The following is a 23,516-nucleotide window of genomic DNA, read 5'->3' on the forward strand; positions in this document are numbered from 1 at the left end:
TAAGTTCTATGATCGGTTCATTTCACTGTCCATTCATTACTAGGAGCGCATTTGTTTTTCTTTTTTGTAACAACCAATCACAGCTTTTAGAAGACTGCATCACACCTAGCAATGGGGTCAACCACACCTCCTCACTAAGATAAAAGTTTCTGTCCCCTCCTTGCTCAGAGTTGCTCTCAGAAACTTCCTGAATCACTCTTAAGCTAAGATTCCTTGCTAGGAATTTTTAGGCTAAGTTAGGAGCTCTCTGAGAGGACTCTGAGAATCTTTGTGAATAGGGGCCCTGGTTTCTGGCTTTGTATAAGAGTAGCCCATGTTCACAAACATCGATTAAACTTTGCCAGGCAATGGAAATAACATACCGAAATTTTTAATTAAGATGGCGTTCACCTTAAGGCTTGTTGTTTTCAGCTGAGGCAATTTCTGAAAAACTCACGCAGTCACTGATGGTATAAAACAGTCAGTAAAATAGTGGGGTTTTTTCAACAACTGTGAATCCCTGCAACCACAAGAGGTTCTTGAGCATTCAGTTATGAATGAACACACAAAATAATAGGCTGACTGGTTCAGTAGTTTGCAAGATTACCTGCGGACAGATACACACACACACACACACACACACACACACACACACATCCCTCTAAAATGAAAAAAAAAAAACATTTCATTTTATATTTACATTTTCATGTGATTAAAAAAAAGTAAAATGGGATCCAAGGTGAATTACAACTTGCCTTAAAGGAATACCTGTGGATGTTTTAGTCAAAATATCTGGGTCCAGGCCCTGTAATAACTCTTCTTCTCTGACGTTTTAACAGATAGGAACAGATGAAGAAAAAGTCTTTGTTTAGCAATGCCTGGCTTGTCTGAGTTACTGCATCTTTCTCCTTATTACCCATAAGACCTTCCATTTGAGGGTAGTTTACTGCAGTCGGTTTGGATTCCATTCTCACTCTTTAACAACTTGTACCACAGCACTCTTGGCAGAGGACTGACAGGCATTACAATGTGTTTATTTGCTGCTGCCATGTTCCAGCAGCACTGTTCACACCAAATGACCCAAAGAAAGGGAGGATATACACCAGAGGTAAAAATAAATAAATAAATTTAAAAAAGCACTCATGGTGAAAGAATGTGAACCTGCACTGACTAACACCATTGACTGTTTTTAGCCAACTGTTGAGCTGAAACAGTGGATCTTCAACAAAGTGACCAGAGTGCAGGTTACATTCCCTCACAGCCTTGTTAAAACATCAACCTAATGCCATTGTGTCACACAAACCAAAGCTTGTTACTATGGCAGTAAATTATGGCACCTAACCTCCAACAGCCCTACCAACCACAAACAAACCCAGAGAGTGAGCTCACAGTCCCTTAGCAACAGTGGATCTACAGTAACAGCTGTGCTGGTAAAATCAGTCTTGGGTGTGGATCCCTATTCAGTGAAACATTACAAAATGGGATTTCAATCAAAATCTGCGTATGAGATTCTGCTGAGGGCCCTGCTAAAAGACATGAATGCCTGAATGAGAGCAGGTAAGAGAACTTATATCTTTGTGGGAGAGTTGCTGGAAGGCACTGTAATGAACTGTAACCCTAGCCCAAACCACACACATGCTTTCTGTTAAAATGCTGTTGATAACACTGCTTGTCCAAGTCACTGAAACTAAATGGCCAAATCCCCTCCAGAAGTGTGTTCCTTCTGTTTTTCTTTAAAATGTGTCTGGCCATTAAAATGGGCTGTAAAAAGTGCTAGCTGTGTGAACTGGTGAGCAGTGTTGTCCCAGGACAGAAGGAAACCCCTATCCTCTTTGATTAAACACATTATTTGATTATTCCCCAATCAGTCAATGAATCAATCCAATACTATACTGATAGTGTGACTAACTCTGTTTGAGTGTTGCAGGGAGTTTGGTGACAATGCCTGCTGCTGGTCAGAAAAAAATGGTTTTGCTTTTACCTTTTTTAAAAAGGTGTTTAGTTTTTAGAGTTTAAAAACTAAGATAATTAAATGAGATAAACTTCACTGATCTTACACAGGAAAAGGACTTGACAACCAGCAGGGCATGTAAAAACAGAGATTACTGTCCAGCATTACCAGCAATAAATGCACCTTCTTCAAAAATTAACAGCATGCTAACATGCCCACATGCTGTAATGGTAAAAATTATACCGCTTTACATCGGCGTGCGAGTATTGTCATTGTGAGCATGTTGCCATCCTGACGTTAGCTTTTAGCTCAAATACCGCAGTCATGGCTGTACAATTTCTGTGTTGTTATGATCTGTGCGGCTCCATTAATTTGTTTCTTGTTGTGTTTTCAGATGTTTATATATTATTATTTATTTATTTCAGAATTCAGCATACACATTTGTAGCTTTCAATTAGTTTAACTTTTTGTCAGTATGTAAGAATGTACAATGTTACACACTGCGGGTAGCAACTTCTTTTATATAAATTCAGTTCAATTCAATTTTATTTATAAAGCCCAATATCACAAATCACAATTTGCCTCAGAGGGCTTTACAGCATATGACATCCCTCTGTCCTTTGGACCCTCACAGCAGATAAGGAAAAACTCCCCCACAAAAAACATTTAACGGGGGGGGGGAAAAATGGTAGAAACCTCAGGAGGAGAAACTGAGGAGGGATCCCTCTTCCAGGATGGACAGAGGTGCAATAAAGCAATAAAGTCCTTATAGGGAGGGTGGTAGGAGTGGTGGATGGGTCAATCAAACTCCACACTTTCACATGAGAGTCTGCCATTCGGTGTGAATTTTAAGCCAAACCATAATGGTCTTTCTAAACCTAAGTTTATTTTGAAAAAGACTTGCATGTAACGCGTAAATTGACACCCCGACCGTAACATTCAAAACTGACGCAGGAGGTAGTTAGCGCGTCATATTTAGACATGTAGGCCCACTGACAAAACTGAAGTATTTGGCAAGTTGGGATGAGAACATGTTGTTTGTGCACAAATCAGGCGGCAACCTCCAGGGCTGAAAATGAAGCCAACAGGGTAGTGCCAAAATCTGCAATTCCTTACATGGCCACTTGAGACTCACTCCAAGAGCAAGTGAATGCCCGTAGACCTCCATATTAAAGATAAGATAAGATAAGATAAGATAAGATAAGATAAGATAAGATACACCTTTATTGATCCCATAATTGAGAAATTCCAGTGTTACAGCAGTCAAGGAGAAAGAGTCAGATTAAAGATTTCAAAATTAAACTTAAAAAACTTAAATAACTAGGCATGCAAATAAGTACAAAAATACAAGAGACGGCGATAAAAAACAATAACAATAATAATAATAATGAAAATAATAGGAAGTGGATAATAATGAGCAGCAGTGAATGAAAATGAGCAAAAAATGACCAGTGGATAAAGGGAGCACATCTAGTGCAAGTGATTGTATGTGCAAAACAGCAGACAGCTGTGGTGTCCATAAAGTGTCCATAGTGTCTATAAAGTGTCCATGGTGCAGTCTACTGTGAGCAGTGCTGGTTATGTAGCCTGACAGCAGCAGGCAGGAAGGACCTGCAATAGCGTTCCTTCACACACTTTGGGTGAATCAGTCTATCGCTGAAGGAGCTCTCCAGAGCTTTTATCTCCTCCTGCAGAGGATGGGAGTCATTAGTCCTCAGAGATGACAGCTTGGCTGTCATCCTCCTTTCTCCCACCACCTGGACAGAGTCCAGAGAGCATAAAATGCCCAACTTTACAGCAGAAATATATATGCTTATAGCCTGGTACAAAAACAGCTCTGGTCTTTATAGCTAATTACCACCGGGTCGCTATGAGCAAGGCTGTATGCTGACAGTGTCCTCTGCTTCTCAGTCAGTCAAGTCCACAAACCAGTGGGTGACGCCATGGTATTTATGTCCATTATTTTTACCATCTATGGCTTAAAACCTAACCACACACTAACCACAGCATTGTAACAAAATAAAACTGAAACATAAGAAATGTAAAGTTTCAATATATATGCTACATATGAAACATACAGATTAACATATCCTTGGTTTGCATAAATGTACAATGCCAACATTAATTCTGACAGGCAGTGGGGTTGTCAGAGGGGTAGCGTCTGCACTATAAGCCTTAACTGAGGCATTTCAGAATTACTGCACCATTGTTTTTAATAAGATCACTCATTACTGAGTACTGTATGTTGTGTGAAGTTGTAGAGATGGTTTTACAGAATACAAACATAGTGAATGACTTTTATTACATAATGCCAGTGAGAAATGGTATTTGTTTTGATGAAAATGCAAAAAAAAAAAGCTGTTCCTAAACAAAACCAGATATAAATGTGTTGTTCTCATGGTATGCACACAAGACAACACACAGCAGGCTGCATATGGCAAATGTCCTCCAGTCTGTACATGCTGTCTACAATCAAGGCCTCATTTACCCCCAGTAACCTCCTCAATCCAGACTGTACTCACTAACCTTAGAATTATGTGGTGTGGCATTTATTTTCTAAGTCCGTTTTTCTTTCTTTTTTAAAACAGCCATCCACTTCTTATAGGAAAACTAAGATAATCAGTTCCTGCAGTTGCACTGTGGTATGTAAGTCCAAGCTCTTCCCTTAGCCAAATATACTGTAAACTGTATTTGTCATAAAACTGTGGTAGTCCTGCAAGCTGCCCAGAGTGCAAAAATACAACTAGTATGGTGTTACTGTAACATGACAAAAGCACAAGTGCTTATTTTAGATTTTTATATGAGATGTGAGCATTTATCATTCGATTTCAAAAACACTTTATAAAACATATATATGGTGACTATGCTTCAACTTGAAGCTTCAATAGCAGAAAGAAGACAGGAAGTAAGATGGCAACCAATTTCCCAAAGGGCAGACTGAAGCTGGGGAGAAATTGCAGCTCATCGTCAGCTTACAACCATGAGCATGTTACCTATGGGTGGGAATCAACAGAGGACTCAATATAGGATATTATCACGATGCTTAGGTCACAATTCGATATTATTGCAATATTGCGATATGCTGAGTATTGCGATAAAATCTATGGCAATATAATGAGGTTTCTCACCTTTTTTTTTTTTTTTTTTTAACCAATTTCCCCCAAAGGAAAACTTTGTAAAAATCAGTTCTATTTCATCCCTGCTGACCGCCAGAGCACTGAATATTCCCCTTCGCGCATGCACAGTATACCAACAATGTCACCTGTGACCCCTGGATGACCCCATAATCTTCCGGTAACATCAGAGGATAATTTCCTTGTCATCTTCTCGCACGCAGGTTGCTTTTGGAAGCATTGAACTGCATTTCAAACTCACCGAAATTCTCGCGCGAGCCTGTTCACATCAGACGCGCATTTCTCCACGCCGGTCGACAAGCGCTTCTGCTCCCAGCTGTTGTCTCCGTCACATTTGGGGCTGTTTTTCCATCATGGGTATCTCTCTGTGTTTGCGTGTGTATGCCCCAACCCCCATCCCCGATAGCCGGTCCACACTCTCCACACTCTCTCTCTTTCTTGTGTGTGTGTGTGTGTGTGTTCATCTCTCTCACGCTCTGTTTAGATACCACTGACTAAAGCGGCCTTCACATGGTAAGAACAATGTGCTTCGCTCACCGCCAGGTGCGGCGCAGCGGCGCAGTAAAAGTTCAAATAATTTCAACTCTGAGCGCAGCGCTCCAGCGGAAAATCCAAGCGGTGCTCGACGCCAAGGGTAGCGGTGCCGCTTTGTCAGGCGTTGCCGCCCTCTTCATAGACAAACAATGGGACAGCCAGCGCAAAGCGGTTTTACAGCTGATCATGTGTAGAGGCCTTAACGCCAGGGCCACACTGCCCGCGGAAGCGTCGCAAATAGCCTCGAAGCACCGAGAAGTGAAGCCAGTTTCCTTTCGGTGCCCATGTTAACCGATTGTGTCATCCACACCGGCCGCGCAGCTCCGCCGCCGGCCCTGCAGTGATCATTTCGGCGTCTGGTCTATTTTCTGCGCAAGCTGCAAGCGAATGTGTCAAGCCGGGCAGTTACCCATGATGGAAAAACAACAGCTGGGAGCAGAATCGCTTGTTGACTGGCGCGGAGAAATCCGCGTCTGACGTGAATGGAGGTGCTCCGGCTCGCGCGAGAATTTCGGTGCGCTGTGCTTCGCAGGCAGTGTGGCCCTGGCGTAATATGTATAGCCTATATTCCTGCCTGGCTTAACACCAGGGCCACACCGCCCGCGGAAGCGCCGCGAATAACCTCGAAGCGCCGAGAAGTGAAGGCAGTTTCCTTTCGGCGCCCATGTTAACCGACTGTGTCATCTACACTGGCCGCGCCGTGCCGGGAAGCTCCGCGGCAGGCTCTCGATTTGCAGCGATCAGTTTGGCGTCTGGTCTATTTTCTGCGCGAGCCGCGAGCGAATGTGTCAAGCCAGCAGTGAAAAATAACAGCTGGGAGCAGAATCGCTTGTCGACGGCGTGGAGAAATGCGCGTCTGATGTGAATGGAGGTTCTCCGGCGCGCGCGAGAATTTTGGTGCGCTGCGCTTCGCAGGCAGTGTGGTCCTGGCGTAACACATTCGCTCGCGGCTTGCACAGAAAATAGACCAGACGCCGAAACAATCGCTGCAGTGCCGGCAGCAGAGCTGCGCGGCGCGGCCGGTGTGGATGACACAATCGGTTAACATGGGCGCCGTAAGGAAACTGGCTTCGCTTCTCGGCGCTTCGAGGCTATTCTCAGCGCTTCCGCGTCCAGTGTGGCCCTGGCACCCTCCAGGAGCTGCGACGGCATTCTTTCCCTCTTGAGAGGAGTTGTTAAACCACGTTTGATGGACGCGGTGCCTGTTTTTGCCAATGAGGCAGTGTTTCACTTCCCTCTCCAGAGAAGGTATGTAACTCCTAAGTTGTTTGCAAACTAATGTTATATTACCTACTTTGTTAAAGACTTGTTGGTGAAAGTTGCGTTTGTGCAACGTCTTCCTGAAGAAGCTGAAGTTAGCTTCCGATTCACCAACTTCTGATTCAGCACTTAAGGAGAAAGTTAAGGGGAAATTGACTTAATGTGCAGTGCGACTGTTTGTCTGTTTTTTTGTGACACTTCTTGATGTGAAAACATTTTAGACATTTTAGGTAAGACATTAACTTTGCCTGACACCCACTACTGTATCTGTGAAACATTTATTTTATTTGTGAAAATGCTAAAGGGGAGATTTCACCGTTTTTGTTTTATACCTACACCTCATTAGACCAGGTCCAGATCAAAAACCACTGTACCTAGACTTCTCAAATCTGGCCTAGATTATCCTACAGAGGCTAAACATTCATTCAGGCACAGTTTCTGATTTGTGAAACCTTTATTCTATTTGTGAAAATGCAATAAAGTCACATTTCACCGTTTTTTCAGCATATAGACCACTTTGGACCAGGTCCAGATCAAAAACCACTGTACCTAGACTTCTCAAATCTGGCCTAGATTATCCAACAGAGGCTAAACATTCATTCAGACACAGTTTCTGATTTGTGAAACCTTTATTCTATTTGTGAAAATGCAAGTTACGCCGATAATGGCGGACCTTACTGTCATTACGGTGTTGATTAAACTTGCCTTGGGTTGTTTAATACCGGGTCTCGGTACCGATCCCTGCCCAGGCATTTGATGAAGTCTCCTGGTTGGCCGGTGATAGATTGGTGTCAAACTGTCCTTATAGCCCGTCCGAGTGCTTCATGCCAGGCTTGAATCAAAACCACCACTGGTGATGTATGCATCGTCTCATTTGATGTTGCTCAATAAGACTCCAGAATGTCATCGCATTTTTTTTCTCAAGAGACGCAGGTGTCAAAGCCGTGTTGACAGGAAAGAGGCAGAGGAGAAAACAGCAAAATCACCTGGGGCAGTGCGGGCGGGGCATCAAGGCCACTGTGGCCTTAGGGCAGATATTTTTTTCAAGGGCACAGGGCCAAATGAGAAGGCCATGGCCCTCATGGCCCTTGTGAAATTCCTGCCCTGGCTGGTAGTACGTGCTCCCTCCCTCCAGCATACGGTTTCTATACTCCAGCTAACCGCAGCGTTCGCGCTCAGGGCTCCCACTCCTCAGCGCAGAGTTCACTGGCCAAGAAGGAAGACAGCTCCATGCGTGATATTGTGCGCATGGTCCTAGATCAGAGCGAGCCCTAGGTGGGCCACGTGGGACAGGCCGCATTCCTCCTGGCCATTCCCTCGGCGAAGCATGTCAGTGAGCTGCACGCTCTGTCTGTCAGTGACACTGACAGTGTCAGTGTCTGAGGTGGAACTCAGATGGATCAGGGGTCATTCTGTGGCCAAACCCAGCGTTCCTCCCTAAGGTGCTCTCACGCTCGCACCTCAACCAGCCTATAAGGCTTGCACGGTTTGACCCTCTGTCAGGAGAGAGGGGTGACAAGTCCGAACTGTTGTGCTCAGTGCAGGCCCTAAGAGCATATATTGCAGCTACCACAGGTTTTCGACGGTCGGAACAGCTCTTCCTCTGCTATGGTGGCCCTACCAAGGGTTGCGCTCTCTCTAAACAGCATGTGTCACACTGGATTGTGGATGTCATCCGCAATGCATATGGGGCGAGTAACTGTCCCGTGCCATTCGGTGTGAGGTGTCACACTACCAGGAGTGTCTCCACATCTTGGCCGTCCCTGAGAGGAGTATCTCTGGAGGACATTTGTGCTGCTGCCTCATGGGCATCACCAGATACTTTCTCCAGGTTCTACAGGGTCAGTGTTGCCACTCCCCATCCACTGGACGTGGTCCTGTTACCGGAATCCTCTAATTCTACTCATTGAGGTTTGTAATCTGGATTCCTAGTGACTTTGCTGGTATGAGTCATTAAGTGCTTAAAGCACCGCCTCTGGCGGTCAGCAGGGATGAAATAGAATGAAAGTTACAAATGTAACTACGGTCCTATGAATCCCGAATGACCACCAGAACTCTGTCACTCAGAATCCTCGTGTTCTCGCGAGAAGATTCTGTAGGAAATTATCCTCTGATGTCACCAGAAGATATAGTCTCTTTTGGGTCACAGGTGACATTGTTGGTATGTTGAACTGCGCATGCGCGAAGGGGAATATTCAGTGCTTAAAGCACCGCCTCTGGCAGTCATTCGGGATTCATAGAACCGTAGTTACATTTGTAACTTTCGTTTTACCTCATAAGATAAAGTCCTCTTTGCTACCAACTGAGACCTCTGCTGACCTCAACAGGGGAAAAAAACCTCAGTACCATTTAGAGGACCGCAAAAGCAACTGATTTTATTATTCTACTACCAAACATTGTATTAAAATATGTATTTGCAAAAATTAATCATTCATACAATACAATATAATATCGCCACGTCAACACATCTCAGTTTTGATATACTACTGATAGGACTGAGGTTTGATGAAAATGATAATGATGTGAATCATATCCGCTACTAACCCATCCCGAACACCTAGTGAAACACCTCTTGGAGATTTGAAGTTAGACAGCAGTCTCTACCACCATCAGCATTAAAACACCAAATCAGGAAATACCTTTTGGAGGAATGCGCTTCTTATGACAAACAGTTGTGGAGGCTCATGGAGACATGTTATTAAGATGCTATTCTGGTTTTCTGTTCCTTTCATCTTTTGTCACCCATCTGCAAGTTCTGCAGATTGCAGATATAGCAAGAAGAGCTTCCTGTGTGCAGTGTAAGGAAAAGTTAGATCAGACCATGTGCTTCACATATTACTTGAACATATTGAATCCAATGCAAATCCTGGTTTCACTTAGTGGATTCAAACAACAGAGACAGTTTCTTTAGGAATGTTTTAGCTCCATAACAATGAATTCAATGCAGATTCTGAAGAGATACTTTGAAGAGTTTTTTGTTATGTAATATATTCAGCCCATATTATAAAAAATCTAGCAAAGCAGGGAACGCCCATTTATAAAATATCTATCTATAATATCTGTAGCTTTGAAATCCACACCAAGGCCTATAAAACTGTGAGCATTCAACAATGCAAACAAAGTCATAAAATTGTATTGTAAGTCATGCAGTTTTGCTTACTGACTACAATGACTGTACACCATCTGTCTTTGCAGTAAAACATGCTGGATGTGTGATGAATGGCAGGAGGAAACATCAAGCAGAGTGCGGTGCAGGTGAAAGCATGAATGTCCACAGGGAACAGAAGAGGGACTTTCAGTCTAAAGCCTTTCATGAAAGCACAGTGTTCACTTTGCTTCCACCAAGACCACATTCCTATGGAGACACATGCCTTTCCTCCAGAGGCTCTGACCTGCTGGGCCTGCAAGGTGACTACATGCTGCCTGTCACTGTATCCTCAGAACACATGACATAGCATGCAGCTTTGTAATGGCATAATGTTGTGGCATGCCATTTCATGTTGTGTCATTCATTTATAGTCTTGTCATCTGAAGCTGTGCTTTTTAAATGTATGTCGTGTCACAGCCCAGTCCCCAGAAGAAAATGTTGGCATGTATGTTACTGGAAACGACATTTTGTACTTTTCATTATTTCTAAAGTGATGCAGTATATGAGCTGACTTTGCCACTGGGAGATGGAGGGGATGGTGGATGGCATAAATAAATAAATACACAAATACATGCTCCCTGTATATAGAATACACAGTCACCATAAAAACTGTTGGCATTGTACATTTCTGTAAACCACAGATACATAACATTTATCGTCAATGCTGTGCTTAATGTGTGGTTAGGTTTAGGCACAAAAACCTTAGAAAAGATTATGTTTTGTCTTGAAATACCCATGTTTGGTGGCACAATAGTTGCTGTAAAAGCAGGGACAGGTTGATAAAAAAAATACCTGGGATGGAGGGCTCAAACGATGCTGGGAAACTAAGCTAACTTGAGAAACGGGGAGCAATGGGTGTTTGTTTTTAGGTTAACAGGCTATCCCAGACATGGGCTTTGGTCCAGTAGGACATTTTTCAGACTAATAGGGCTTCGGAACTATGGGTCATCTGAACAATGGCATGGCACTGTTCTAGCAGGGATTGTGTGTTGTAAACCTAAACACGATCTTTTCCTAACCTTGACCAAGTGGTTTTTGTGCCCAAACTTAACCACGTATTCACCACGGCTTTGTTTAAACATGAAGTTTCAATGTATCCCCTACATGAAAATCTAACATATCTGTGGTTTGCAGAAACGTACAATGCCAACAGTTTTTTCGAGTGGCTAGGTAGCATGTCATGTTAGAATTTGTTGTTGTGTACTACTATTTCCTGCCATTTCATTTCATGTTGTGCGACTTTATGACCTGTTGATGAATTTCGAGTTGTGTTACTACATTTTTTTTTTGTTTCATGTCATTTATGTTTTGTTGTGTTGTGTTATTTTTAGTCATGTCGATAAAAGGCTTATCTTACACTGTAAAAATGACAACACAGGATGCAGTGCAGTAAACACAAACAAGAGACGTACTATTAAAATGACAAAAAGGTTGCACACTGTAAACAAAGACAAAGACAAAATAACAAAGCATGGACTGTGAAAAAGACAATCCTTATAATCGTTTTCACAGCACATCCTTTTTAACAATTTTTACAGTGTATCTCCTGGATGTCTCCCTGGGCTTCACTTTCTACAGTGCTTTCTATGTTGTATTTTTTTTACAGTGCAACCTTTTTTTCTTTTTATTTATTTATTTGCATTTTATCTCCTAAATATCTTCCTGGGCTTCACTTTTTACAGTGAATCCTTCGTTGTCAGTTTTTTACAGTGTATCTCATGTCATTTTAAGCTGTATAATTTAATTTTGTGTACTTTAATTTTATGCTGTGTTGCGTTGTGTTGAGTTGTGTTACGTATTTTCAAGTCTTGCCATTAGGTTTAGTATCATGTCAGTAATGCTGTGTCACTTATTTGTGTGTTATATTGTGTCACATTATTTGGTGACATGTCATGTCGTTTTGTGTTGTTTCCCACCACATCCTGTGGTAACCTCTTGTCATTTCATCTTCACATGTTCATGCTGTCAGTATTACCCCTGCTGGTTTTAGAGCTAAATATATATAAGTATACAAAACAATCAATATTGTACTCATGGTATCATTATTCCTGTAATAGTGCAGGGGCTCTGCTGTCACCTTCAGCAGAAGCCCAGCAGTGGAAGGGTGACACAAAGGGTGACACCACAGAGCAGAGGGGGAGGAGGGGGGACCCTGATGCTACTAAGCAGACTCAAGGGAAGGCCGCAGAGCAGAGCAAAACCAGCACTGAGGACCAGTACTGGGAGCAGACCTGAGATAAGTCCAGAGGGTGAAGATCCCACTGTATGTCATCGCAGAGATCCAGTCAGTCAAACAGCAGGTGAATAAATCACACATGTTTACATATCCATATATTCATGTATCCGCTGCTAATCAAGCCAAATAAAACCTGCATTATAGCTGTGTAAATAGACACCTGTGGACTTACCCAGTGCTGTATCTTCAGCCTATCATTGCCAGCTTTCACTGAGGATCAAATCCCGGCCACACATTTTTCTCTTTATTTTGGCTTTCTGTCCCCACTATATCATGCCCCAAAATATTGCTTTTTGAAAATGTCAGCCTGTTTCACTTTAGTGTTATGATTTTCATTATATACACAAAGACATAAAAACAATACATAGCAATAAACACTGGCAACAAAGACACACACCACAGACACATTTCATTTTGTCAAAGTATTTCATGATCATAAAATAGGGATTTAATGTCTCAGTTCAACAGCAAATGAGTCGCTGTTAGTCTTGGTTAACACGTAGTATTTGTGAGTCAAAATAAAATCTCTGTTTTATGCTAATTTAGTTGATCAACAACAGAAATAGGTAACTGTGTAAATGAGATCACTTAAATCATGAGTCCAGCTGTATTAAGCACAGTCTAGGTGTTGGTAGGAAGCAGGAGGGAACACATGGTGGTTTAATTAGCTGAGACTCAGCAGAGAAACCAGACTGTCAGACTGTTTTTTCTATTGTTACGGCATTTCAGTATGGATGGAGATTTTTTATAAGAACAACCTGAAAACACTAGTGCACATAATGTACGTGTTTTTTTTAAGGTTATTCTATCTCTCTGTCCCTCCACTCCTGCTACATTCCCTGTTCCTCAACACCCTTTATTTTTTCATTTTTGTATTTTCGACCTTATCACCAGAATTTTATTTATTTTTATTTAACCCATTTTTACCCAGGTTAGTCCCACTGAGATCAGTAATCTCTTTTTCAAGGGAGACCAGGCCAAGACGGCAGCATAAAAATTAGAACACAACAATGAACAGCAAGGACATAAAAAACACAAACATAAAACATAAAACAGAATAAATGTTATGTTTCCGCAAACCACTGATACATTACATTTACATGTGATTATATAGAGATAAGTTCAAACTATATGTTTCAACAACACTGTGGGTAATACGTGGTAAAGTTTAGGCACAAAAAACACTTAGTTATAATTAAAAAAACATCATGTTTTGGCTTAAAATACCCACACTGGGGGGCACAATTCCTGCTGAAAGAGCAGCGGTGTCTCTGTAAAAGAACACTTTCCATGGCACTATCCCCGCTGGATAAACATCAACAGGTCACTAAAAAAACGCAGTGATGACTTGCTAAAACAGAACCTGTTTTGTTGATGTCAAACAGTGGTCTGCAGGCATCTCACCTAGGTGGCACACTATCAGCCTTCCCCTCCATCTCATGATGACAAGTTAGCTCATATACTACGCCACTTTAGAAATGTTTATAGGATATGAATGAATTGTGCAAATCTAACATATTTGTACAGAAGGGCCCTTCTTTGCGGAGTTTGCATGTTCTCCCCATGTCAGCATGGGTTTTCTCAAGGTGTTCCAGCTCCTTCCCACAGTCCAAAGACATGCAGGTTGATTGGTGACGCTATGTTGCCCATAGGTGTGAATGTGTGCCCGAATGGTTGTCTGTCTCTATGTGTCAGGCCTCTGATAGTCTGGCGATCTGTCCAGTGTGCACCCCTTCTCTTGCCAAGTGTCAACCGGGATAGGCTCCAGCCCCCCCGCAACCCCTAACAGGTTGAGCGATTTCGAAAATGAATGAATGAAAGAGCATGATATGCTCTTTCTTTAAATGTTTCCTTAAAATGTTGGCATTGCGCGCGTCTGCAAATGATAAATTCATTTGCAGACGCGCGCAATGCCAACATTTTATTCTAGAGACTGGGCTGGTCATTTTCCATCCATCACCCTCGGATTTTCCTTCCCCTCTCCATCACCTGACTGCCCCACCAATTTAATCACTTGACAATCCAATGCTTTTTAATAAGAATAATTGTATAATAAGTGCTTGAGGACCCACTGTAGTTTTGAGCAACAAGAGTTATCAGAAATCAGTTAGAATCTTTCTAAACCAAAGTCATTAATTGTTGATATTGTGCTGTGATTTTGCAGTGTGTCCACAGGAGTCCACTCCTCAGGGTGTAAGACCATCCAAAACATTATTTAGACATCGTATGAAGCTAAAACTCTCAAGTGAAACCATGGAAACAAAATGAATCCATGATACCAGAGGAATCTGATCTAAATTTCTTATTAGAAAAAGCTTTCATCAAGATCTGATTTTTGATTTGAAAAAAATATATATCATCTTTCTAACTGTATCTGGTATTAATATGGACTCTTACATTTCATAATGGGGACTAAAGCTGCTGTTTACTCACACTGCTAACCACTTGAAAGGTCTTTTGATCAGCACACACACATAAACACAACAGCTTCCATCTGCCTGTAAATCTCCATAATCATATCCAGACAACATGCATATATGAATTCTTCTTCTGGCTTAGGGGCGGGAGCAGCTGTGCTTATTTCTGGTGACTCAAACAAATAACCTAATTTCATTGCCAATTGACATGACAGTTTCTGTGTATTGCATTCTTGTTATATTATTTGTACTGAAGGCAGAGTATGTTTTTGCTGCAGTTTGGGTAATTGCCTTTGGATATCCTCTGAAGCACACACAGTTTTTCAGATGTGTCTAATCCATCAGCCAGCCACAGATCATAGTGTCTGAACTGTTGGCAAGCAGTGAATGACATCTGCAGCATGAATGTGACTGAATTTAAAGCTGCGTCTGACTGTGACAGACTCTTTGAAACGTTCTCTCCTCCCAGAAACTCCCACAACCCCCTGCAACAACAACGAGAGGCAGGCTTGTCACGGGCATCCCGGCGCCACAAAGGTTTCAGTGCTCCATCTGTATCTGCCTTCATCACTCTGTGATGATGAGGAGCAGGACGTTGAGGCACAGGAGATGAGGTATGAGTTCTTGGTAGTGGTGTTTGGGGTGTGGAGGCCGTGGCGAGTCATAGGAGAGCAGCCATCTGCTTCATTTTCATGAACTGCTCCTTGGTAATATCTTCCACGTCACATCTGTGGTTTTCACCCTCCTTTCCAGAATCTGGAACAGAGCTCTGAAACAGGTCTCATAAGTGATGTCAGTTGGAGGGTGGGGAGACAAAAAATATTTTCCCAAGCAATTAGAACAACTGGAGTGCATGTAAAGGAATGCCCACTTGGTCTAAATGGGATTTGTTATATTCATTTTGCAACAATTGAGCCAAAGAGTGTGAAGTTACAGGATGCTCTGTAAAAAATAGTCTTGGAAAATATCAGTGTAGAAATGGATAAAGACCAACCCAGTTGACAGAAAAAAAAAGTTGGCATTTCTGCAAACCATGAATACATTACATTCACACGTTATTCTGTGACTGATAAGTTTCCACTACACTTAAGCCTAGTTCACATTACACGATTTTCACCCTGATTTTGCATCGCAGAGACTATCATAATCTTTTGAGTGTTCATACCTGGCAAAGTGTGTTTCTGTCAGCGGGAGTCTCACCAACTGCGTTACGACCTGTGTGTGCACGCCACAAGATTTCTCCACCGAGCCCTAGCCGACAGAGCCCCAGATAATGCGGTGACGTCACCAAACTACATTTTAAACTTAGAGACGACACATCATAAAGGCATGGATATTCTTCCCAGTGTTGAATCCGATCTGCCTCCAGGGCCTGGCTCCAAACACAACGCGCTCCCTGTGATCCTGTGGACGCCGCCATTGTTGTTGTTCGAGTGTTGCCAGATCTTGGGAGAGAAACAAGCAACCAGGGCTATGGAAACAAGCCCAAAAGAAGCAACTATCATGCGTTTTTAAATAACTTATTAGACGGATATATATAAAGAAAGGGGATGTTTAGAGAGCAAGCCCAAATAAGCAACTCCACTGATGTTTAGAGAGCAAGCCCAAATAAGCAACTCCACTTCAGAAACAAGCCCAAAGTTGCGGCTAATAAGCGGACCTGGCAAGTGGCAACCCTGCGGCTTGTCATGTCAGACATCTCCAGTTTTCTAGCATGCCAGATATCCAGTCCCAGTCACAGACAAGGGGGCAACTTGCTCGTAGGCTTGTTCACACATGAGGACTCATTGTGGCAGACTATCTGCTGACTCACCTCTGACCCAAGGTGGCTCTCAAGATCCTCTGCGACATCAAAATCACAGTGAAAATCGTGTAATGTGAACTAGGCTTTAGTCGAATATGTGTTGAGGTTAAGGCACAAAAAACACTTGGTTATGGTTAGGAAAAGATCATGTTTTGGCTTAAAATACTTGGTTTGTGGGGCACAATCACCACTGAAGAGCAGTTTTGTCTCAGTAAAAAAACAACCACTTTTTGTGCCTAAAAAGCCACTGGAAAAACACCGATGCCCACTACAAAACACCCATGTTTGATGCTTAAAAGCCGCTAGAAAAGCAGTTTTGTCTCAGTAAAAAAAACAACCACCTGTTGTGACTAAAAAGTAGCTGGAAAAACAGCGACACTTGCTGTAAAACACCCACATTTGGTGCCTAAAAAGTTGCTGGAAAAACAGTAATGACCCCCTAAATCACAACCACTTTTGTTTGTTGGTCAAAAAACGGTGTTCTACAGCTTGGCAGGCATCTCACCATGGTGTCTCACCATCCACCGTCCCCTCCACCTCCAGATGACAAAGTCAGCTCTTATACTAGATGACTTAGAAACGTTGATATGATTCTTATGAAACGTGGTAGAGGGTCAGCCCAATACACCTTAAATGGTTTTAACACCTTGTTAAAGCTGCACTAATCAATAGTTTCATATGTGCACAATATTAAAAGACACAAAAACAAATGTCTTAAGCCCTGCTAGTTGTCCTTACAGCTACACTGTGCTTTATACATGACATTAAGAAAGTAGTGTAGAATATTAAAGACATGATAATTAAATATTTTCATGTTATGATTTGCCTTAAGGTGGCACCAGAGTAAAGGCCACTGGGTCATGTATGAATGTGCTCAGTCATTTTGACTGCAATCTACATTTTAGATAATGGAAAAACTTGAGTACAAGTGTAAAAATTGGCTCAATGCTAGAGCTATAGGTGGTGCCAGAGGAAGGTCAGAGGCTCATTAGAAACCATTAGGATTATCATGTGGGAGCATGACTAGTCACAGCTGTTTGATAACAATCTGCCTATTTTTCAAGAGAACGATAAATAAAAATCACTCCATAGTTTTTGGGACACCTTGCTATAAATGCAAATGCTGGATAGATGCAGATAAGCAGATAAACAGGCATACTGACATGACAACCATAAGGCTCTGCCGTGAACAGAATACAAAGGTTGTAGTCATGGCAGTTACTATCACTGAGGATGCCAAGGACATGTCATTTCTTTATATTTCTGCTCTAAATTTAGAAGTGTAAGACTTTTCATGAGCAATTTATGTTCTGTTGTTTAAACTTGTATAGTACACTTAACATTCTAAAGGCTCCAAGGGTCCTTTTGCTATAGTATAGCAGTGATGTTGCAGGGTACATTTCCTGTGTCCCTGAGGCATTGAAATCTGAAAGCAAGCAGTAAACTCACTATAAACATGTCCAAAGGACACATCCTATTTTTTTTCCCCCCTCAATGATGCTACATTAAAAAAAACAACTGCCAAATGTGCTTGAAATCACAACAGTGGCGTCATCTGGCTTTACTTATTCTGAAACTATTTCTCATGTCACAGAAATCGCAGAGTGAAACTTGTGTTATGGATGTTATTACCATACTGTCCTTGATGTGTCTGTGTTTTTTTTCTGGTGATCTGCACAGATCTGACACCAGCCTGTCCTCACCCCACCTTCTCTGAAGCTCTGTGCGTCACCGTTGCCCGGCAAAGACGACATGTCATTGGCAAAACACGGAGGTCCCCAGGGATCCGTGCCTTTCCTGTGTCTGCCCCCAAACAGTGAAACAGCACCCCCCCCCCCCCAATCCACCCCCTCTATTGACTCTTTGAAGTCCAGGCACAAAAACCTACTTTTATTCATTAGCACTCAAGTCCCCCTGATGTGGCTTTCTCTGACACAAGCCTATGTGTGTTGTATCTATAAATGTGTGAGCTGTGTACCTGACAGTTATGTTGCCTCTCGTGTATGTGTTTTTCACATTTTATTCCTTTTGTACAGCACTTTGGTTGAGTTGAGTTGAGTTGAGTTGAGTTGAGTTGAGCTGAGTTGAGTTGAGTTAAGTTGCCCTATTTCCTTTTCTGATAATCCTACATTGTGATACTGTGATTGCGCCACTGATCCATATTACATTGACTAGTGTCAATGATGATCCGATGATGTTTTACTGTCCAGGGGACACACCGTGTTGAAGAAATATTTTCACTGGTGGCTGTCATTTTCCTACCCTCTACACAGGTAATATCTTGTACAGGACAAGATCCTGTTTTGTCTCAATGTGTGAAAGAAAAACATAAAAACTCTTCTCTCAAAGTGTTTAGCTATTAAATTGATACATAATAATAGCTTATCAAAATTGTGATGGATTATCACATTATATCACAATCATATATCACATTTGATTTATTTGATACTCGATGATTTTGGTGGTCTCTACATTCAACTCAAGATGTGACATTTGTATAATGTTTTTTACACAGACTGTAAATCAAGAATCATAATTACGCAGTGGTCAGATTTAGGATTTTATTTGTTTAATTTTCAGATACATTTTTGTCATACATGAATATAACCATAATTAGAACCATATAACCTCAAATGTGAGAGTAACACTACAATATATATATATGAAAAACCCCACAAATTTTATTAGAAATCCACTCAAATGGGCCCGAAGGGCTGAAACCCTATTGTTGTTGTGCTGTTTTATCAATATTATTATCATTATTATTATTAATGTTATTAATATTATTATTACTATTAGGGGTTCAAGCCTGAAGGGCTGAAACCCTATTGTTTTTTGTAATAATAATAATAATAATAATAATAATAATAGTAATTATTATTATTGTTATTAAGAAATGTTTTTGCAAATTCCCATGAGATGGTACATAGTAGAGACATGAAATGTTTACCAATGATTGGAAGTAGTGTGCAAATGCTGCTCAAGAAATATAATGCCAATAGACCAGATGGGGGCGCTATAATAAAGGTTTGAAGACATTTTTTGGAAGGCCACCACCCACACACCATATATCAGATTGACTTGAAATATGACACACATGTTCAGGCGAATGGGTTCCGCGAAAGCCTTAAGAACCCTCAAGTTTTGCCAACTAGATTGTCCGCCATATTGAATTTTTTTGAAAAACACATTTTTGACATCTCTTCCTAAGGCATAGGTCCAACTTGTACCAAACTTTCTGTGAATCATCATGGGATGAAGCTCGTTAAAGTTATCAACAGCTTTTTGATATGTCATTGCGTTTTAATGATATTGACCAATCAACTTTAGAGGAGGTGTAGCTCAGCACATTAATGGAGTTTACTCTTTAGCCGTTGAGCCAATCATCACAAAACTTGTAGGAAATCTTAACACAAGTAACTGAATCATACCCTGAAGGTCTGATTCAAATTGACCAGTTGGGGGCGCTCTACATGCAGAAAGTTGATATCTCATAATCAGCTGGAGATATTTGTACAAAACTTGGTTTGCATCACTAGGGTCATGTCTCAGTCGAAGCACAAAATTTGAAAATGATTGCTTAAAGGGGACGTGGCATATTACAGTAAATTGTTTTTTTTAATTTAGAAATGTTTTCGCAAATTCCTGTGAGATGGTACATTGTAGAGAGAAGAAATGTTCACAAATGATTGAAAGTTGTGTACAAACGGTGCTCAAGAAACATAATGCCAATCAACCACATGGGGATACTATAATTCAGGATGAAGAAATTTTGTTTTGAAGGGCCATCTCCCTCGCACCATACGTCAGATTGACTTAAAATTCGACACACATGTCCAGCTGAATATGGTGTACTAAAGCCTCAAGTATCACAAAGGTCCGCCTGATTGGATTTTCTGCCATTTTGAATTTTTTGAATAAAACGTTTTTGACATCTCCTCCTAAGCTGTAAGTCTGATTTGTGCCAAAGTGTCTGTCATCATGGACCAAGCTTATCAAACATTATCAAAAGCTTTTTGATATCTCACTGTGTTTTGATGATATTGTCCAGTAAACTTTAGAGGGGCCGTGGCTCAGCACATAAATGGACCTACTCCTTAACCGTTGCGCCAATCATCACAAAAATTGAAGGACACATCCAAAAAAGTCCTTGAATCACACCCTGAACGTTTTCTTCAAATGAACCACTAGGAGGTGCTAGAAATGCAAAAAAGTTTATATCTTACAATCAGCTTACAGAGACTAAATTTGGTTTGCACCATCAAGGGTCATGTCTCAGTAGATGCACAAAATTTGGAAATGATTGCTCAAAAGGGCGTGGCTTATTACAATAAATCTAAATTTAAATACATTTCACATTCCAAACTTAAAAAAATCATGCAAATCACCAGTGTTTTCTACAGAGCTGACATTTTTTCAGCACAGCCACTGAATGTTGACAAAGGTTTCCAAATCAGTCAAATCAGAAGTCCATCACTATATTTTTAAAAACATATTTGACCATATACCTGAAATCAGCAAAATGATGTGAGATTTTTTCAGAATTTTATCACCAAATACTTAAACTATTATTGATATCTTATTTCATCTTGAAGATATAAACCAATAAACTTTAGAGGGACTGTAGCTCAGCACATTACTACACAACCTTTGGTCCAGTCATCACAAACCTTGCAAGCAACATCTTAAGAGGTGCCAGGAACATATCCTGAAATACAAATCAGACTTTAAATCATAAATTGATATTCCAATCATCACAAAACTTGCAGGGTATATTGAATAATAACAATAAACCACATGAATGAAATTATTTTGAAATTGGTCCATAGGGGGCACCACCAGTTCCAAACAAGTGCAATCGCCTTTCATAAAATTTGGCCATAAATTAGTGCAGGTTTGTTCAGACATCACCAAACTCGGTGGACTGTTTTTTTAACTAAGCCATTAAATCATGTCAACAAAATGTTTGTGCAGTTGACCAATAAGAAGCAACAGTGTTTCCAGAGAAGAGCATGGCCCGATAGGGATTTGGACGTAAATTAATAAGCATCTGTCTGATTGTCATAAAACCTGTTTGTTTTTTTTCTTTACTGCAGGCATCATAAATTGTCAAAATTTTACCCAGCTTTCAAGTTTTAAAGGTCCATGCTAACTTCAACCCCAAAATTGCCACTTGCAGCTATGATTTTAGTTGTCATTTCCATTATTGCAATAACTAACAAAGGAGTCAATCCATCCTCTGCCACACAGTGGTGGGTTGGACAAAACATCATGCTGCATGTGGTGAATATAACAGTGGCAGACGGATAAAGCAGTGACAGACAGCAGAGCATCATTGTTTTGGAATTTCACATATTTATAATGTGTTTTAAAGGAGACCTTTTTGGGGTTTTCCCTCATCTTTACTGTGTCATATAGGCCTATTATTACACGGCTCTATTAAATGCTGTATTCTGATTGGTCAGTCGCGGCATTCAGCGGTCTGATATTACTGTGTAATGACCATTGCTATGTAGCCCAGCGTTGCTAGGGACGCTGCCCTGCAACACTGCAGCTGTCAAACAACTTCCGAGGGAAAAACAAACAGAAGTGGCTGATTTTAACATTTCTTTTAACTTATTTGGAGAGTAGCTACAAGGATTTTGAGGAATGGGATGCCGCTGAAGAAAAAGAAATGGAGAAGGAAAGAAAAAAATCAAGTGAAAAACAGCACAAGGAACTGACACCTGAAGAGCTTCAAGTGATAGAGGAGGAGAAAGATGAGATAAATACAAAAAAGACAACAAAATGGGCTACTGTACTATACTGTACTGTACTACTACTACTATACTGACGGACTTTCTCTGCCAAAAACAAAAGAACACGGATTTGAATACACACTCGGCAGTCATGCTTAATGACATTTTACGCGAGTTTTATACCTCGGTTCAGTCCACTAAGCCTGAGTGAGTACAAAACTTTCACCAAAAGTTGTCGAATTCGGTCGGTTTTAATGCACTTCGCAGAGGCAGACAATATTATTTATTTAACTGATAATTAGCCGTGTAATAAGCGCATCGGGGTTCTATTCCCCTGTCGGGAGTTATTTTTCCAGTATTCACCAGCTCATTATACATTATCCCTTACGTATTCTTCTGCCTCTATAAGGTCTGCTAAGTAAAAAAAAAAAAAAAAAAAAAAAATCCAGGCTAAAGGGACTTCTGTCTCCCCACAGACACACAGCTCCTGACCTGTCTGAAACAGCTCATTTGAATTTCCTACCTTTACCTCTGGGAGCTGTTGAGGAGATGCCATGTCTAGGAGGCGCTGCTTTCTTCATTGTGACCAAAAATTACCCTTGTTTGGACTGCCAAAGGACAAAGGAACAAAGAAGTGGTTGGAATTTATTTTTGATACAATTCCTCCACAATACAACCGGGACATTTTATTGTGTTCCCTCTATTTTCCTGAGGATTGCTTCACAAACTGGCAACAGTTTACTGCTGGATTTTCACAGCAGTTACTCCTGAAAGATGGGACAGTTCCCTTTGTTGGACAAATCTGGAGATTAGTTTGGTTGTACACCCAGTGCTTAGCTGTAGGCCTCAGCTAACTGGCTAACCAAAGCTATTGTTTTGAAATGCTTTTGCTACTCGGTGTATAGTAAGATAAACAGCTAGCTGGGTGGTGTCAGTAAGATGAATTTAATGACTGAACTGGTGAGAATCTAACAGAGCTAAGATGTGCAGCATGTCCATATTAACAAACATTTCTATGTGTGATGCCCAATCTAAGCAGCTACTGCCGCTAGCTCGCTAGCTAAGCAGCTGCTGCCGCTAGCTCGAGCGATTAGCTGACAGGCAACAGTCAGACCTGGGTTGGAAGTAAGACCTGCATTTGTTTGTCAAAATGTGTGGCTGTACTCGGAGTTTGATTGTGAATCAGATTTTGAGGAGGACCTATTATGCTTTCTCCCTTTTCCTTTGTGTTTTACACAGCATTATAGCTGTAGGTCACGGCTAACTGGCAAACCAAAGCTATTGTTTTGAAACTCTTTTGCTACCCGGCATACAG

General features: G+C 41.2%; 2 protein-coding genes across 3 annotated transcripts in view; both read left to right on the forward strand.

Annotated features, from left to right (window-relative positions):
* The window catches only part of LOC126393944 (coiled-coil domain-containing protein 106-like), a 613,357-nt gene that overhangs the window by 463,791 nt on the left and 126,050 nt on the right, over positions 1-23,516 (forward strand). The window lies entirely within an intron of this gene.
* On the forward strand, positions 1,317-23,325 carry LOC126393939 (uncharacterized). 2 transcript variants are annotated; one of them, XM_050050392.1, is made up of 5 exons: positions 1,340-1,536; positions 10,054-10,266; positions 12,064-12,306; positions 15,129-15,273; positions 18,144-23,325. In XM_050050392.1, the coding sequence occupies exons 1-5, from the start codon at positions 1,527-1,529 to the stop codon at positions 18,178-18,180; spliced, it is 648 nt and encodes a 215-aa protein (XP_049906349.1). In that variant the 5' UTR covers positions 1,340-1,526; the 3' UTR covers positions 18,181-23,325. The 2 variants fall into 2 exon arrangements, with proteins under 2 accessions (XP_049906350.1, XP_049906349.1); XM_050050393.1 differs by lacking the exon at positions 10,054-10,266 and having other exon boundaries at positions 1,317-1,536.

The sequence above is a fragment of the Epinephelus moara genome, chromosome 8 (assembly GCF_006386435.1).
Source record: "Epinephelus moara isolate mb chromosome 8, YSFRI_EMoa_1.0, whole genome shotgun sequence".
Lineage (NCBI taxonomy): Eukaryota > Metazoa > Chordata > Actinopteri > Perciformes > Serranidae > Epinephelus > Epinephelus moara.

Coding starts and splice junctions, on each gene's coding strand:
- LOC126393939 (XM_050050392.1), top strand. Junction 10,267..12,063: donor TGACCTGCTGGGCCTGCAAG/GTGACTACATGC, acceptor TTCCTGTAATAG/TGCAGGGGCTCTGCTGTCAC. Junction 12,307..15,128: donor TCCAGTCAGTCAAACAGCAG/GTGAATAAATCA, acceptor CTCTCCTCCCAG/AAACTCCCACAACCCCCTGC.